Genomic DNA, 18,122 nt, shown 5'->3' on the forward strand with positions numbered 1-18,122 from the left:
TATAGACCACACACACACACACATGCCCCATACTCATTATATTTATTGATATTTTCTCTCCCCACAAGACTTTAATTGCAGGTCAGTCATTATGCTGGCTTTTACTGGTATTTTTAGATGGGAAATGCCAGGTTCAGCAGGAGAGGTGGTGGATGCCTCTAAGCGCCTTGCATGTCAGGCCTGAAGGGGCCCTTCCCCCGCTATACATACAACATACACATGAACCCATCGACCCCTCTCCTCAACATACACACAACAGGCTGTGTCCTTGTGTGATCGACAATACCTGTCTTTAAGCCTTGTAAGCATATACAGTCACTTAGTAACCTCAACACCAGGTGAGCAAAACCACCCCTTTTATTGTCAAAACACAATCATAGTTAACCTTTGGCAATAGTAAACCACGGGAAAGGGGTCTGTTTGTGTATACATAGTAGGGACCAGGTCAATAGTAAAAGACTCCCCTCCCCCTCCCCTGCATTCCTCTGCAACACATGAACCCGTTGAACCTACTCTGAGTTCATGGGTGTTGAAGACAACCCCCATCACTTCCATCTTTCCATCTCCCTTCCCCCTTCGTTCCATCCCCCACCTGGTTTCTGTGTGTCTTTCTCTCCATCCCCTTCTCATTATCTTCCCTTATATTGACATGCTTGAGAATAGAAGTGATCATGTGAGGCCAAACCCTGTGGAAGGTGCTTTTGTCAGTGCAGTGGGTCAAAGTGCAATGTGCCACATTGGTCCCCAATAAGGAAAATGCATCTTTTCTATGTTGGATTTCTCAATGCAGAATTAGAGTGATGTACATCTGGAATAAAATCAGTTTGAAGCTTTAATACAGTGGTTTATAGATTTACCGCTGAGGCTTGTGTCCTCAGGTGACATGTAAGACAGCACAGCAGATGATCCTACGGTTTATCTCAGGACGAGAGTGAGAACGTTGAATTGTATTTAAATCATATTAGTTTCATTATCATATTGTTAATGTTACTGTAATGACATTTGTTTTGCGGTCTTGCTTGCTGTGAAAGCATGCAGGAGGTCTCCTAAGGCCAAATGCATAAGTGGGTGTGGTGAGAGCTAGACACCAAAACAGAAAGCTGACCCACCTGAGGGAAGACAGAGGCCTTAAGAGAGACTAAAATGTCTCCGCTCTTGTTGAGGGGGTAGAGCAACATATCGCGTTTCACCTGGAAACCAGGACAGCTGCGAAACAATTACACACTGTTGCTGTTATGTCCTCTCTGCACTGCACCTGTCTGCCAATCTTTCCCTTCTTCACCCTCCTCTCACGTAGAGGAATTTTACTGACACATTACATTTAAACAGTCTTGACAAAGGAGCAGGATAAAACAGCCTATGTATTCCCTTTTTACTGTTTATGCATGGTTGCATGTGCCAGTGCCTGCACAATGTAATTCATGGTATGACAAGCAGGAACAGCACTGTTATTTATTTATTTATTTCACATTTAAAGTATCAATTATTTGGTTTGAAGCAGCCCAGTTCACAGTGATCATTTACTTCAGCAGTATTATTAACCATTATCTCTCTTTCAGTCACTCTCTGGTCCTTTTGAGGTGGATTCTGCTCTGACATTGGTGGATCAGGACTTTCATAACCGTCGTTAATCAAATGTCGAGAGTTAAACGGCGCTTTGCTTCATGCAACATGGCTGTAGCCCGATAGGACATTATGGGTCAACCCATGGTTTGACCATAAATCACGCCAAGCTTTGACATCTATTCAAAGCCGGAGAAAGTCTCTCTCCTCCTGCCGAGGCTGCAGCGTTCTCCGCCGCTCCCATTTGCGGAACCGGGACATGTGTTCATCCGAATAAACAGAGGGATATTCACATGTCGGTGAGACGCTCCGCTGGCAGATTTGTGAATGAAATCAAACGGCACGCCCACTGCTAAGACGCGGCCAATGATGTGTAAAAGTATTCTGACCACACCCCCTCGACGGAGCCCTGAGCGACCAATGAGAGGCCGACAAATGTTATTGCTGTTGCATAATTTGGCTGAAGTGCTTCACGTTTAAGCGGGCCGGTACACAGTGTGAAAAGATGGAGATGAGAGTCAGAGGAGGTGGAGAACGAATAAAACAGTGGTTTTCGTGCTATATATACAGACCTGTTAGTAGACTTCAGACAGTCATACACTCTGGCCCGAGGTTGCCTCGTGATGTGATTAGGAAAAAATAGCACGCAGCGGAAACAAGTGCGATTTTTCTGAAGTCGCTTACAGAAACTAATCCAGACACTAATACTTTCTTGAAATGAGTTTCAGGGAGTTTCAGAAAAAAAGGTGGACGACTTCGATAACGACTAAAAATAATAATAAAAATGATCATAGGCTATCAACACTCTGATTAATTCAGGACCACTAAACTGAAATTAGACCATAAAATACATGACAATGAAATAAGTCATGGGTTTATGGTAAAATTTGTTTTTCAATGGCTAATCTATCTATCTATCTATCTATCTATCTATCTATCTATCTATCTGCTATTGAAAGCTCTTCTAGAGTTGTCACAGTGCAGTAAGTGATGTAACCTTTGCAGTTTTATTTTAATGTTTTAAGTTTATCCTTGACTCCAGAATGTGATGTAATCTAGATCAAAAGACTCTTGGCTGGATTGCCTTGGATTTTTTTAAAGGGGAAAGCCACCCTAAAAACAGAAATGGGATTGTTTTTGAAATGTGTGGGTTTTTTGTTTTTTGTTTTTTGTTTGTTTGTGTGTGTGTGTGTGTGTGTGTGTGTGTGTGTGTGTGTGTGTGTGTGTGTTGGGGGGCTGCGATCAGATGACAGTTTGCAGTGACAATGAAACAGGCTCAATAGGCTTCTTTGCTTTTGGATGTTACATTTCTAATGTAGCTGTGAATCAGACTTTCCCATCAAGATTGCTGCTGTTGTTCCATTATTCAGTTTTTATGAACTATTTCCGGGCCTGTAACCAATCTGGACAACGTTACAGAAACCATTGACAGTGTACATTCTGTTTTAGGGTGGATTTAAAAAAAACAGACCAAACCATGTAACGTGGAGAGGGCTCCCCCTAGTGTTTAAGAGTGAAGAAGTCTTTGAGACGTTCAAGTATATGTTCAGTTTATGTAACCCTTTTTTTTTTTTTTCTTTTTTTTATATAGAGATATGCTGTAAATCCAACTCACAGTCAGTCTTGGTCGGGATTATAAAACACCAAACAGAAAACATTTTTCTACACAGAATGATGCAACTTGATGACTGACAGACCACTGAATGTTGAACATCCCCACTTCAAAGATCACACTGTATTTCAGGGAATCAGGCTTTGTTGGCTGTGCAGATAACTGACAATGAAAATAACAATGGGCCGTCTGAACAGCAGACATTTTGAATTCTCATGGGAGGAAAAGCACAGGTGTCAAGAATAAAAGTAATGATGACTGTGTTTTATTGAAGAGTCCCAGTGAGTCATGACCGTGTGACCGTGGGCCAGCGTGAACAGTAACTGAGCACCTCGGTGTTATCAGTCATTGTAAATTTGCCTTAACAGTTTGCCTCATTTGCCTTAAATTCCCCCACAGTGATCAGCTCTGACAATTTTAGATCTTCTGTACATTAGTACAGGATGAGGGGGCAGTGTATTTAAAAGCTTTTTGACTAATTCTGTTCTATCTCTGGGGACCAACATCTGTAGAATATCATGAGATGAATCACATATAAAAGCTGTTAAAACACAAAATGTGAATGCATTCTCCCATAACAGTTGTTTTTTGTCCTGAAAATGAAGATACCCTTTGTTAATAGAGAGACTGTTACATAATTATAAAGGCATTCATTTAAATGGCTTTTTGCTAGCCCAGTGGTTCCAACACGCAGGATGGGACCCCATGAGGGGATTACTGGGGTAGGAAATAAGGAAAAAATATGATAAATGAATACGTGTTTTGTTTTTTGTTTTTTTTAATGTATATTTGTACTTCGGACCTCTAAACGGTTTTCAAGTTAAAGTTTCACTCTCAATCAACAGCACAAAAGCAGCAATGTGTTATTCACATTTAACAGTCTTATCGAACATCCTGAGAAAGGAGTGTCACGCTTTAACTGAACTTCTCACATATCATGTATTACTTTGTGTTAAGCAGTATAGCTGAGGATACCACAGTACCAGCCTGTGCGATTCGTCCTCACCCTCTCTATTAGTATTATCTAATAAAGTTATTAGGACAGATGAGGACTTCTTCTCACCCAGCCGTAATTTACAAGCACTTTTTTGAAAGTTCAGCAAATCAGATGCCTCCTCTCAGATTGACACATATTCATTTCTCCCCTGCAGTCTGTGTGTTTTTGCATTGTAAGCCCCCCCCCCCCCCCCCCCCCTTCACTCTCCTTTATCCCATTGCCATTTTTTTGCAGGCCACTCGTCCCATGCTGTAACCTGCTTTCCTCGGCCCCGTCCCTCTCTCTGTCCTCTCACCCACTGCTGTATCGCTCTCCTTTTTTTCAGCAGCGAACATTGAATTAGTTCTCACCCACTGGTCCCTCTTTGCAGTCTTGTTCCCCCCTGATTTCTCCCCCACCTCTGCCCACTCTCTCTCTTCTCTCTTTTCTTTTCATACTTTCTCTCCATCCGCCTGTTGCTGAGACCTGTTCCGGTGGCCTGTACGCCAGAGTGGAGCCAGCATGTAACATCCACACTCTGGCTGTTAAACCGAGCTGTGGCAGGTGGGATCGCTGGACCCAGTCAGTCTCCCCCTGCTTCCCTCTCTCTCTCCATCTCTCTCTCTCCCTCTCCGTCTCTCTCTCGCTCTCTCTCTCTCTCTCTCTTCGTCTCGCTCCTTATCTCTCCGTCCACTTGTATTCATTTCTGTGTATGGACAAGGAGGGCGAACATGGGCTCTTTGGGTCTCTTTATCCTTCTTATGCCTCTGTGTTTCCAGTGGACAGCTGCCCCTGCTCCTGGTAAGGTCTTAATACTGAGTACATTTGGGTAGTATGTGAGGACTTGTATATTAGAAATGATAGAAACAGAGTTAGATTAAATGTGTAAAAAATATATAATAAAATACTTGATGTCACAGATAGGGTGCTTCATGGTCAGTACTTGTTGGAAACCACCGTGAACTTATATGATTACTGGCTAAAATCAGATTTTTAGGAGTTTTTCTCTTTTGCTATTTTTCAGAGGAAGTTACCTGGACCTACACTGGTAAGTTCAAGTTTACTTGTAGAGCGAAATCTCATGCAAAAACAGTTCAAAGTGTCACAAAGAGTGTTAAAAAAAGCAACATACACAGAGGGTGGACGATAATCTGGAGACGGTATGTCAGCTATATTGTATAATGTGGGAACTAAGAGCTTCATAGACCAGGAGCCCACTCCTGAAGTCAATTCTAATACATAGGAAGTGAGTGGAGACATTTGATACAACAGATTTTTTTTTGTCCTGGTCCAGCAGTTTAGTGTCTGATACAGGATGACTTGTGGTGATCTAGTCTGATAATAACAAAGGATGTGTTTTGAATGAAACTCTGCACACGCAGCCTTTTCACGCTGACTTCCCTCCACACGTTAAACTTGCATCTCTAAAACATCAGAACTCTCATAAAAGCATCTGTAAGTTGGGTAGGATTTTCTGCTTTTCCACCCCTCATATCTCCCAACCCTGCTCCCTCTGTTTTCCTCTACTTGCCTCTCTGTCTGTATTAGTTACAGTTCAACAAGCTGGCATGAGCACAGCAGTCACACAGAGATGATGAAGGGGTGGTGGGAGATGGAGAGGAAGAAAGCAAGAAAAAGGCCGATAGAGAGGCAGGCGGAGGGAGGCAGGTGCACGAGGATGAGGGTGTCGGACAGAGAGAGGGAGATGGGACGGGATTAAGCAAAAGCATACCAAATTGTGCCCTTATTGTTGCAGCGCACAATAACCTATGTGTTTATTGTGTTGTGGACGCACACTAGCTGCCTATGCCGTGGACAATGACATTGTGGGAATGAATGGGGCACACAGACCACCACTCTCTGCATGTATTCAGGAGAGCAGCACCGATGTACAGTACATACAGAAAGCAAACTGTGGAGGCTGTGCCTGGAGCAAGCCGGTGTCTATACACACGCCGTGTGGGCATTATCAGAAAAGATACGGTGCAGAAACATGTCGTGCAGTCTTAGACTCGTAGCCAATATGTTGAGTGATACATGTCTTGCATTCAGTTACCTTTGATTTTTGTCCTGAATTTTCAAAATAAAAGTTCATGGACAGTGCTCGGATGAGTGCGTGCGAGGCATGTCGTGCGACACAGTATTGCGTGATGTGGCCTTGCTGAGCTGTTAGCTGAAGTGGTAAGTTAGTTTTGTTACACACAGCTGTTTTCCTACACAAAAGAGCAGAATTACAGGCTTTCAGAGATGCTTCTTTCCACTAGAGATGACAAATGCAGAGCTGTGTGAAGTGATCGAGGGACAGTCGTTCCCGCATTCCATCATTTCCTCATCACTCTCTAAGTGAGGGAATCTGCATGTGTGTGTCTTTGTTCGCGGCTGTATTCAGGACAGGGGTAGCATGGTAGGGAGAGGTAGAGCGGGCGGGCAGGGTCAGAATTTTCGGCCTCCGGTTGCCATGGAGACCTCCATGACGACCAGTGGCGGGGCCACGGGACTCACTTTTGAAGTTGGGTCTTGGTGCGGGGCTGTGCTGTGGAGAGCAGTGAGGGGGTAGGGGATGGAGAAGAGATTGGAAGTGCAAGATGGGGGTTACAGGCGCTGGGAGAGCAGTGGGAGTAATGTAAAGACCCTTCCTCAGATTATGTGTGCAGAGAGAGAGAGAGATGACCGGGACTTTGACCTTTGTGTTCATGTGGTAGTTGTTGAGGCTGAAACCATGATGGGTGATTTGCAAACATGGCACAGTAATTATATGCACCCTGTCTCTCTGTTAATACATAAATACAGATGCTTGTTATTAAAAACTTCAACATTTGCAAAACCTGCAGCTGCAAATATATGATTGGATGCTATTTTTTTTCACACTGCTCACATTTCTTTGTGTGTAACAGTGTCAGCAGTGCGCCTGGTTTCTAAAGCATTCCTTTCCTTGCAATTGAAATTCAGATTCTTTGACTAACATGTCACTCTCGTTTTCTTTCAGGCTCTTTTTTTTTTCTCACTTTCTTCTATTATGTAGTTGGGGAGACCACTTTCTTTTTTGCTCAGTGAACCAAGGCCTCAGTCACTCTCCTCTCCCACAGTTATTTTCTCAATATTTCTGTCCATCTTTTCATTAAAGTCCAAGGTTTAAGTTCAATGAAGTTCAAGTTTCAAAATGATTTTCAAATAGAGCATATTTATCATATACGTATAATGGTGTGGTACATAAGCTGTAGAGGACGTGCTCTATGCAGCAGATGTGTAAAATAATCTGTATATTGTTACATGTTGCCAGCTTTAATCTTATGTTTGTGTACTACCTTTCAAAATTTTTTCCAAATATTTAACATTATTATCATTTTATCACTGATCAGGTTGTCATTTTCTGTTTTTTCCCCATCGCATTCAGTTGATGTAGTATGTTTGAGAGCCATTTTTGACATTTAAAACCACAAAAACAAATTTAAATTCTACATTTTTTGTTTGTAATGCCTTCTGGAAGTTACTCCAAACAAGATAGCGTTTATATGTTGACAAAAAAAAAATCATTTCTCAGGAATGAAGAATGGGAAACTCAATTCAATAATAATAATAATCTTACATCATGTAAGACTTTTTTAAAATCTCATCTCAATATCAGGCTTAGAAAAAAATCACATAACTCAAAACAAGATTAAATGGTTTTTTGTTGAAAAAAAAAATAAAATTCTGGTAACCTGAGTTAATTTTGCATTAATTGTGACCAAATTTTGCAGGTATTCAACACAGCATTTTAATTTACTGGTATACACTTTATGAGGCTGATCCGTTTCTGTTGTTTAACGTCATATTGAATATATCAAGACATCTGGATAATACTATAAAACCAAGGGTTGAAGAGGTGATATGAGACTGAATATTATGTACTGATTATGTTGTGGTGTGTCGTTTGACATTTGTTTTTCAAGTCCAAGTGCCCGTATCACCTGCTTTTGTTGGTAGAAACTCGTGTCTGTGAGTTTCTCGGAGGGTACGTTTCACCTGCATCTGAGTTCGATTTTAAATTTAGTGTTGATCCACAGCAGCAGTCATTCAGTACAGTCAGTCACAGACATGCTTTATGTAAACGAGGCTTTAAGTGGCTGTTATGACCGTTGTGAAACTCTCAAACTTTAAGCCATGTGTCATTAAACGTTCACTGAGGTTTTTAAAATGTGGTACAGTTGTAGATTATCACTCATTAAAACATGTAAAAACTGGATTTTCCTGTTATATTTGGTTGAGGTGGAGCTCATTTTCACCTATTTTGTATTGTACTGTAACTAATGATTGATTATTTTCTCCATTAATCAATTGATTGTTTGGTTTATAAAAAGTCTAAACCTCAATAATGTTAAAAATAAATCCAAATAATTAAAATTGAATAGTAACTTCAACTCCCAGATAAATGGAGTGAAGTAAAAAGTACAATATTTCTCTCTGAGATGTAGTGGAGTAGAATTTGTACTTAAGTGCAGTAGATGAGTAAATGTACTTCATTACATTCCACAACTGCTGTGACCCTAAAGAGAACACCAAGGAATAATTGTCTCGTCTAATTAGAGACTGATCAATGGAGGCTTTTCACTGAATGACTGGGAGCCAGTGGGCTGTGTGATTAGGTGACATCATTGTTTCTGTCTTCTCTCCTGTCAAAGGCTTGGTGGGTCAGTCTGAGTGGTCACAGTACTTCCCTGACTGCGGTGGTACTTCTCAGTCCCCCGTCGACGTGGTAAGCACCCAGACTAAATATGACCCCAGTCTGATCCCTCTGACTCCGCTGGGCTACAGTCAGCACGGCAACACGCCCTTCACTCTGTACAATAATGGACACACAGGTAACTATGGCAGCCAGCTGATCTCTCCCAGGTATCCGAGCAGCCTTACGGTTGATCTGTTTACTCTGCACCATCCTCAGTTGTAACCTGGCAGCAACCTTTTTACTCCCCATTAATAAATTCACTTCATATTTTAAGATTTCGTGCATTTATTTTGAAGTAAAATCCTTGTCTTCCAGGTTTGTCCTGTTCAGTTTTCTTGTCTGTTGAACTCAGAGAGGGAACTCTTGTTTTGCTCTTCTCTCCATCAGCGGTGATTGAGCTGCCAGAATGGATGGGACTGGCGGGGCTGCCGTGGTTCTTTACGGCTGTGCAAATGCACCTCCACTGGGGCAGCGGCGGCCCGAGTCACGGGGGCAGCGAACACACCATCAACGGACAGAGCGCTGATGCAGAGGTATGTTTGAAAAGTTGAGACTTGAGTAAAGGGGTCAAGTCGAGGCCACTGGTCTGATAACAGTAGTTTTCGAAGGCGGTCAAGATTTTGTATAAAGGGATGTGTGTGATCATTGTTATGGAGAAGAGGATGAAAAAAGGCGATGACACATAAGTGATGACACAGCATGAAACCAGGTCGACGACAGACCACGTTTCAGCTGCCGTACAGTATTTTACTCTTGCTTATCAAGGAACAAGTACAGTAAGAGAGACTGAGGAGCAAATAATTGTGTGTTTATACAATTAACTTCCTAAATTTTGGAGATAGGTGAGATTTAATTGAGCCTTTATAATAATGCAAAGAATGAACAGAAATTGATTACTCTGCAGATTTCAGCAGTGCATGAACACGTTTCTACAGGACACACACACCTAGCAGTGTGCAGTGTGTGCTACGAGCTGCAGTGCCCAGCTCAAGGTTTTAGTCTGATAAAACAAGTGAATTGAATACATGACAGTGGTCTCTGACCCACTACATTGTTGGTATTTGTCTTGAAATCTTCGGTTAACATTGAGAAATTGGAGTCCCTGTCTTTCTTTCTTTCTTGCTATACTGCTCTTCTGTGACTACATCTCTTTTTTTTACCTCATGGTTTCTTTCTCTCTCACACACAAATCTGTTATAGCTTTTTGAGCGTGGATCCCTGTTCTGGTTTACTGAGGGATAGAGATGGAAACACTGAATAGAAGTCCTGCAGAGTAGCCGAGAGAAAGGTGCAGGGACAGAGGAGCAACAGACGATAAAGTTTAAAGATAGTTTGCGGTTGATTAAAATAAACGTGAAAAAAAAAAATCCTAAAAAGCTCAAACAGAAGAATAAGCTTCAGGGAGAGAGGAAAAAGAGTGCAGAGGGATTAAGGTAGAAGTAAGGAGGGTAAGTCGTCTCAGCACCTCACTTCCTGTCCATCTGTCAGTGTCCAGGTATGCCAACACATAGGTTTCTTCAGGGGTCAGCGGTTGGAAAGGAGGAGGAAGCATGAGGGATTTTAAGCAGATTAAAAAAACGAAATCATGCAGAGTCAATGAAACAATGAGACAAAAAAAAAACACAAAACGAAGGAGAGGGCAAGTCTGACTTAAAAACACTCGGCAGGTCATGCATGAGCGGTGTTATTACATAATGAGACAATTAAGCTTTTTGCCACTCACATCAGTCTCCTCGGTGCTCTTTATTTCTCTTCTGCCATACTCTGAGAAGGAAAGCTGAGTTTGCAAGCAGCTTTCCTTCTCCCAGTCTCTCTGTGTCTCTCGTTTTCTAACCGTCAGCCGTCATGAGGACGAACCAGGACGTCTTTCTTGCTCTGACAGTGCTCTTCTCCTCTCCAGCTGCATGTGGTGCACTACAACTCCGAGCTCTACCCCAACATGTCCACAGCCATGACACAGAGGGACGGCTTGGCTGTTTTAGGAATTCTCATTGTGGTAATAAAGCAGTACAAATAAACAGCAACAACACACATGATTTGATTATGAAAGAATAAGAAGAAGAGTCATTCTCTGAGCCGTCAGCTGGAGTATTTTGACCAATGTAATAAACGGTACCACTTTATATTAAGGTATAGTCCAGCATTAATAATATGTTTCCAGTGTGCGTGCCAATAAGCCACCAGTTAATGGTCAATATGTGCACCTTAATATATCGTGTGACCTAATAAACATTGAAGCCTGAGATTTGATTTCTCAGACAGGTGAGGAGACCAACCCGGCATTCAACAGCATCCTCAACTACCTGAACCGCATCAGACATGCTGGTAAGCATGTAAATTCCTTTACATACTCATTTATAATCCAGTGTTTTCTTCTAAATCAAACAGTGTCTTAAAAGCTGAGTGAGCGGCTTTTCTCCTCTCTTCTTCTCTCACTACTAAGTAATTTGCAGTTTGCGTTTTCAGACATTGAATGTAAATGGATTCTTCACGCCACCCGGTCACAGTCCGTTGAATAGATATGATAACGGTGGCGTGTCAGAGAAGAATTTGTTTTTCTTCAGTGTGCTGCTGCAGCCAAACATTTTGATGATATTTGGCTGCAGCAGTAGCATCTGTTAGATTTTATTTTATATATTTTCTCTCCTCCTTACACCCACTGGCAGATCAGAAGGTGTCCATCCCAGCCTTTGACGTCCAGTCTCTGCTCCCGAAGGATCTGGAACGCTACTATCGCTACAATGGCTCCCTAACAACACCGCCCTGCTACCAGAGTGTGATCTGGACACTGTTGCATGAGAGGGTTCAAATCTCAAAGGCACAGGTAAAACTGAGGCTCTTTTTATCCACGGTGGATCTCGAACTGATCCAACGTGCTTTGAAACCTTACACAGACTGTTGATGTGCATATTTCCACTCCCTACAAAATCAACACATCTAAGCCAAAGCTGTGATGCTTAACTTATGTGGAACTTCCAGTTTCTAAATTTAATAATCATATGTTTTAAGAAGTGAAAAACTTCATTTCCTAACTGACAGCTTGAGAGTCAGTACATTAATGTGCATTAGTGTGAATTAGTGTCTTCTTCGTTCCCTTTTACTGTTGGCATTGTTGGATTTACTGCAGTTCTTGCTGTTGATGTTGATAAAGTCCAACCGTTTCCACTTATTTATTTATTTCTGTGATAGATTTCATACTACAAACATTTCTGCATGAATTCCTTTTTTAAGATTGTACAAACTAAGCATATATAGGTAACATCATCATCAACCAAGGTGAAATCTAATCAATACTTCAAGTGTCACATTAGTGCAGAATCAGCTAACAGTGCAGTGCATTTAAACGGCCTTAAACTCTGACTTTACTATTCAGTTTAATGTCAGTCTGTTCATTTTTACTCTCTGTTGTAAGTTTCGCGCCTCAGGACTTTAACAATTAGTTTTTTCCATCTGCAGCTGCTGAAGATGGAGACGATACTTTACTCGAGTAAAGCTGAAGAGGCAGACAGGATGCTGCTGCAGGACAACTACCGCGCCACACAGCCACTCAACCACAGGGTCGTCTTCACCTCCTTCACTGCAGGTTAGACAGACCGAGCATGTGCGACGAGATAATTGGTGTAAAAAAATCACACCCACTCGCCCAAGTTGACCTCTGATGTGAAAGATAAACACATGCCGTGTTCAGAATCAGACATTTGCCTTTAAATTACACAGCATAATTTTTTGGTTTTTCAATTATTACCCAATTAGTGCAATATATGCAGTAGTGGAGGAATTATTCAGTACGTAAGTAAAGATACTAATACCACACTGTAAAATTATAAGTAAATTACAAGTAAACAGTTAAATAAAAAAATTGTAAGTCTAAACAGGAAAATATAATATAAGTTTTAAAGGTAAAAGTACTCAGTTCAGTAAAATGTCAAGTGTGACTGTTCCTATTATGTATTATATCATTAGATTATTTTTTACTTAATATGCATTAAGGATTTTACTGTTGTAGTTTATTTGAGGTGGGACTCATTTTAACAACTTTATTTAGGGCTGTATTGGATGATTATTTTAATTATAAATTTATAAATCCATTGTTTGGTTTGTAAATGAATCAGAAAGAATAAGTAAATGTTGTCGCAAATACCCAAAGTGAAACATCACAGCACTTATTTTGCCCAACCAATAGTACCAAATTCAGAACTACTCAAAATGAAGAATAAAACATATGTATTATTTGGAATAATATTGTAAAAGCATTTAATCACAGTTATCACAGTAGTTGACCTTTAATATTATCCTCTAAGATGTAGTGAAGTGGCAGCATGAAGCTGGATAAAAAGCAAATATTCAAGTATGAGTACCTCAAATCTGTAATTAAGTACAGTGCTTAACTAAATGCTACTTTCCATTGCTGAATATATGATCAATATATTCTTTCAAATCACACAAATGTGAACTAGCAAAGGTCACAAGCTGCTGTGAAATCCAGTGTTTCACCCCAACAACACGTAGTCGGATTGTATCGCCAGCATGCTGCTAATAATGAAAACCACAATAACAAGCCAGTGGGTGGCCGTGGAGACCAAAGCTAGCAATTAGCACAACCCATGCAAAGTGGAATGTGGAGAGAAATGTGGGAATATTAAGGATTACCGGTGACTTTGTCTGAGGGGAAAGAGCCTTTGTAGGGCAGGAGTAGAGAGAGAGAGACAGAAATAAAGGGGAGGTGGTGGAAAAGCACGGGGGAGCTGTGTTTGTTTGCGAGCTGATTAGAGAAAAGGATTTGCAAAAACGAAACACTGACTCCATTGTTATCACGCGAGCCTAACTGAGAAAAAGAGAGAGGAAAAAGAAAGACAGCGAAGTGAAAGAGGGAGACAGAGTGGTAGACAAAGACAAAGGAGAAAGAATTTGTGTAAAGTGCTCATTGTAGTGAGTGACTGAACTGGAAGGCCTGTGATATCAGCACTGCTGTCAAAGGCAGCAACACTGACTAGACATAACATTTTACAAACAGCTGAGCAGCAGATTCTGCTGAGATAAACCAGCAAATTAATGTGTCAGAACGGTGCGACAGAAAGATGAAGTCTGCTGTGACTTTTCCACTCATTTATTCCATCTTTTATTTGTCGTAGAATCGGGGAAGGAGCTCTCCTCCGGTAAGACTACGTTTTTGGAAATAAAGTAGCCGATGCTACTGCTACATCACTTGATAGTAACTGTGTAACTGCTCTGATTCATGGCTGTATTTTTGGAGGATTTCCTTCCCCCGTCATGCCTCTGTGTGTGCTCTTCTTCTGCAGGTGAAGTCACAGCTATAGTAATAGGAGTGATGTGTGGCTGTGTGGGCCTGGCAGTCATCATTCGCTTCATTGTGAAGACGATACGGTAAGGAGCTATGCTCTGCTGCCCGGTCGTGTCGGAGGCAGACACTGGCCACCGCTCTGCTGCTGTTCTGGTTTAACTGGGCGATCTGCAGGAACTGTGGGAGCGGTCACTATGGAAACATCCAGTCTCCTCTCATTCTCCATCTCCTATCTCTTGGCAGATTTTTTACACTCCTCCACCGTGAAACAGTCGTGGTAAACAGGTGGTTTACCTGATCTCAGTACTGACAAGGATGCTCGGCTCGCACTGACAGCGTCGTTTTTGTGACTTTCTCTTCTTGTGCTTGTCAGATATCCTTAAGCGCAGATCTTGGATTTTCTTTTAGGAGAAACTCAAAGAGGAGGCCTGCGTGCCCACAGTCGTGTGCGTACACTGCAGCGATGGTTGAGATTATGTTAGGTCAGTCTGACCAGCACTCTCACATGGCTGTTACTGGCTGATTTTGGCTTACGACAGATGTATTGGTATTGGCCTTGTTGCTTGGGTGCTAATGGAAATGTCAGTAAATCCTCTTTGTAAAGTTTCACCATAAAAGTTTCAAGTAACCCCTAAGATCAGCGCTAAGGATAATCTCTGCTGCAATAACATGGCTGTTTCCAAATACTCGTATTATTTTCTTTCATTCTTACCACTGATTGATGAACGTATGCGGTGAGTTTCCCCTTGTCCCACCAGTCAACGATTTAACCTTTCCACTGCTTTGATCAGGGGTTCCCAAAGTTCCCATACACATGTCACAGGACGAAAATATGATTGTCATTATTGCACATGTGAGATCTCTGATTCCTGTAATCTCTTCTCTCTGTGTAATCTCCAGACGAGATTACAGTGAAATCATGATGCTCCTGATTGTTCTAGGTGTCCCCTGGATCCCTGTGAAGACGCCTCCAGGCTGCATCCTGCTTTGGGAACCGCTGGCTTTCATAATGTCAATCAACCAAGTGCAATCACTTAAAGAATGTCACCTCCAACCCTTCTATCTAATGAGAAATGTTGAATCTGATTTGAACATGCGATTCTGTCTCTTGATCTGCGACAGCTCTACCTCTAGCTGGGACGTCCTACACAGTAACCGGCCTGCTCCTATGCCAAGGTCACCGTTCAAACCTTAACTTCTACGAGTTAGATTCTTTAACCACCCATTCATACTGACTTATCCTCTGGGGCTAGACTTTAACACCTCTCTTAGGCTGGAGATATACTTGTTTTTGAACTGTGCATTCACATGCAAATGAGAGCTGCCCCTGCGTCTGTTTGGAGCATTGATTCTTCACATTTTCAAAGATTAACACTATGCATACACAAGATGCATTACACCCATGATCAGAATTAACAAAATAGTTACCGTTTTATTACTTACATTGCACATTACATTGCGCTTCTATACAGTTTGAGTTGTCTGGTGTGCCCTCTAGTGGCATCCTCCTTCAACACACATAGTGAGTAGGCTAGTATGTGAACAAATACGATCAACATGCAGCCAGTCGCCTCTGAGAATGTGTTGGTAAAAATCAATTATATTTCCAACCTTAGAGTATTAGCGATTCTTTAACATCAGTCTATACTAGGAAGATTAATCCTTTAATCCTGAAGTTTTAGGTGTTTTGTCAGCTGGCCGTTAATGCAGTGTCATGACACATTCTGCCTCTGTCGCAGCTGCAACATGTCAGCTAAACAACTCAAAAGTATACTGGAAAGGTGGCTGCTGGAGAATGGATGCTCCACTGTTGAAATGCTGGAGATGTGGACATCTACACTCACACATTTCTTCTCTCCTATCATATAGCATGTCTAAGTCTTGGTGGGCTAAAACACTTTCTGTACATATAACATAACATTTAAGGCTCTGCCAGTTATTTCATAGCTTGTATTGTCTAACAACTAAGGACCTCTGCTGGACAAAATAACAAACTACACTGACAGCCCACTTCCAGCATAATGGGATGAGTCAGTCGGAATGATTCTTCCTGTTGATGTTTCAGGATGAAGGAACCAGAAAAGGCAAAGGAGAAAAAACAAGACGTGGCTCTGAACACAACCTCTGAAGGAGAAAAGAAAGAAGAACCTTCGCCGCCTCCACAAATTGAGCCCTAGCTGACAGCGCGGTCCACTTCAGGGCTCATCCAACACTTGCAAACACAGTTACAGAAAGGCAACAGGACATGCCGTTGCATATAGTAAACTGGACACGGGACAAATCACCTGCTGCCCTGATCACCTAACTGTTTTCAGTATTTCTTTTTTCCACCCAGATTCAGTGATGTTGGCAGTCGTGGTGTCAGACATTTTTTCAGTTTGCACATGAAGCACTTGGTTTAAACATGTCAGTTTGCTGGCTCTGACTCGTATGTTTGCTCTTGCAATGCTTGGGATGCATAATTGGTTCATGTAAATACTTTGTATGATATATTTTGTTTTATTGTTTCACATGTTCAGCTGTTATATCATCTTGTTCATCCTGCCTTGAAGCACAAGCACACTGCACTGTATGAAATGTAATAGACTCGTGAAATGCTTGCCTGTGAATTCAGGCCCAATGTAATGTTATTATTTCCTTTTGCCCCAAGAATTTAGCATACACACAAAATTGGACAGTTTGGTGTCAATACACCAACAAAGTCCAATCAAAAAAAATAGAAATGAACTATGAAGGTCTTAAGGGATTTTAAGTGTTTAGTATAAACTGATGTTGTCCAAACATTATGGCTCAATTTAGCATATTATGTTGTAAATGAATGAGTTATATTTATGTACATGTACATGTTCACTCTATTAGGAAAATGATTTTTGGTGCCATATATCATCATTTTTTTGCTGTATATAACTCGTCAACATGGGCACCTCATTAAAATACTTGAACGTTAACCTCACAGCTTTGATTTCTGCGTTGTGTGTGTGAGACAATAATCACGTTACACACAGGTAGTAGATCCAGTTCATATCTGAATTACCTCAAGCAATCTGGTCAACTCTGGATTTTAAAGGTTTAAGACAGTTATTGGCTCTAATCTCATTTCTGTTTGCAGCAGAGGGGACTTGAGTCACGCAGTCCAAGTGAAGATAAATTTGGTTTGGCAGCTTCATAAGACTTGCAATTCGACTGTGACCTTAATGACTTGTGACTGCAGGTGGAGAATTTGAAGTGATTCTTCCTTCATGCTAGAATTTCATTTCTGTGTCAGTAGAGAAAGGGGGCAGAGAGAAACAAGCAGGATGAGTTTGGCTACTTGGGGATGAAAGCTTGTTTTGATGCAGGATGAAAATCCTTTTTATTTTATTGCCTTTATTTGATAGTGCAGCTGGAGAGAGACGAGAGGGAGGGTGGGGGACGAGGGGGGATGACATGCAGCGAAGGGTTGGACTCAAACCCAGGCTGCTGCCAAAAGGACAAAGCCTCAGTGCAATGGGTGGGCTCTGCCAGGTGAGCCATCAGGGCGCCACTGAAAATCCATTTTACTCCATCCTGATTGCATGTGAGATTTTTTTCAGTTCAGTGGCAAAACAGCTATCATCTTATTTAATGTATAACTTCACATTTTGATTGGCAAGACATGAAGCACAGCCAGATCACAGCTGTCAATGTAATTGTTCACATGCTTACCCTCTGGTAGTAAGTAACTTGGCTTGTCCGACCAACCATGGTGGAAGGGCTTGGCTTGGCTGTGGCTGACTTCCTTGCAGCCTCCTCATGGTTCCCATTGGCCTGTGGTATCCCCAAGGTATTTGTAGCTGTCCTGAACATCTGCAATGCTGCCTTCGAGTAGTTCAACACCCTCGGTTCTGATCATCTTCCTCTCTCTGTAATAGCATCCGCCCACATTTATCCCGTCCGAATGACATCTCGATGTCACTGCTGTAGATCCTAGAGATGTAGATCAATG

The 18,122-nt window shown here is 41.7% G+C and overlaps 1 protein-coding gene across 4 annotated transcripts; it reads left to right on the forward strand.

Moving 5' to 3' along the window:
• Nucleotides 1–4,631: 4,631 nt before the first annotated feature.
• On the forward strand, nucleotides 4,632–17,113 carry ca14 (carbonic anhydrase XIV). 4 transcript variants are annotated; one of them, XM_076737652.1, is made up of 13 exons: nucleotides 4,632–4,952; nucleotides 5,176–5,199; nucleotides 8,813–8,992; nucleotides 9,244–9,389; nucleotides 10,757–10,852; nucleotides 11,115–11,181; nucleotides 11,523–11,680; nucleotides 12,313–12,439; nucleotides 13,989–14,012; nucleotides 14,157–14,241; nucleotides 14,402–14,443; nucleotides 15,281–15,334; nucleotides 16,224–17,113. In XM_076737652.1, exons 1-13 carry the CDS (start codon nucleotides 4,883–4,885, stop codon nucleotides 16,333–16,335), a joined length of 1,185 nt encoding a protein of 394 aa, XP_076593767.1. In that variant the 5' UTR covers nucleotides 4,632–4,882; the 3' UTR covers nucleotides 16,336–17,113. The 4 variants fall into 4 exon arrangements, with proteins under 4 accessions (XP_076593767.1, XP_076593766.1, XP_076593764.1 ...); XM_076737651.1 differs by having other exon boundaries at nucleotides 4,633–4,952; nucleotides 14,402–14,435; nucleotides 16,224–16,349; XM_076737649.1 differs by lacking the exon at nucleotides 14,402–14,443 and having other exon boundaries at nucleotides 4,633–4,952.
• Nucleotides 17,114–18,122: the final 1,009 nt, after the last annotated feature.

This window comes from Chaetodon auriga, chromosome 8 (genome assembly GCF_051107435.1).
Source record: "Chaetodon auriga isolate fChaAug3 chromosome 8, fChaAug3.hap1, whole genome shotgun sequence".
NCBI classification, from domain to species: domain Eukaryota; kingdom Metazoa; phylum Chordata; class Actinopteri; order Chaetodontiformes; family Chaetodontidae; genus Chaetodon; species Chaetodon auriga.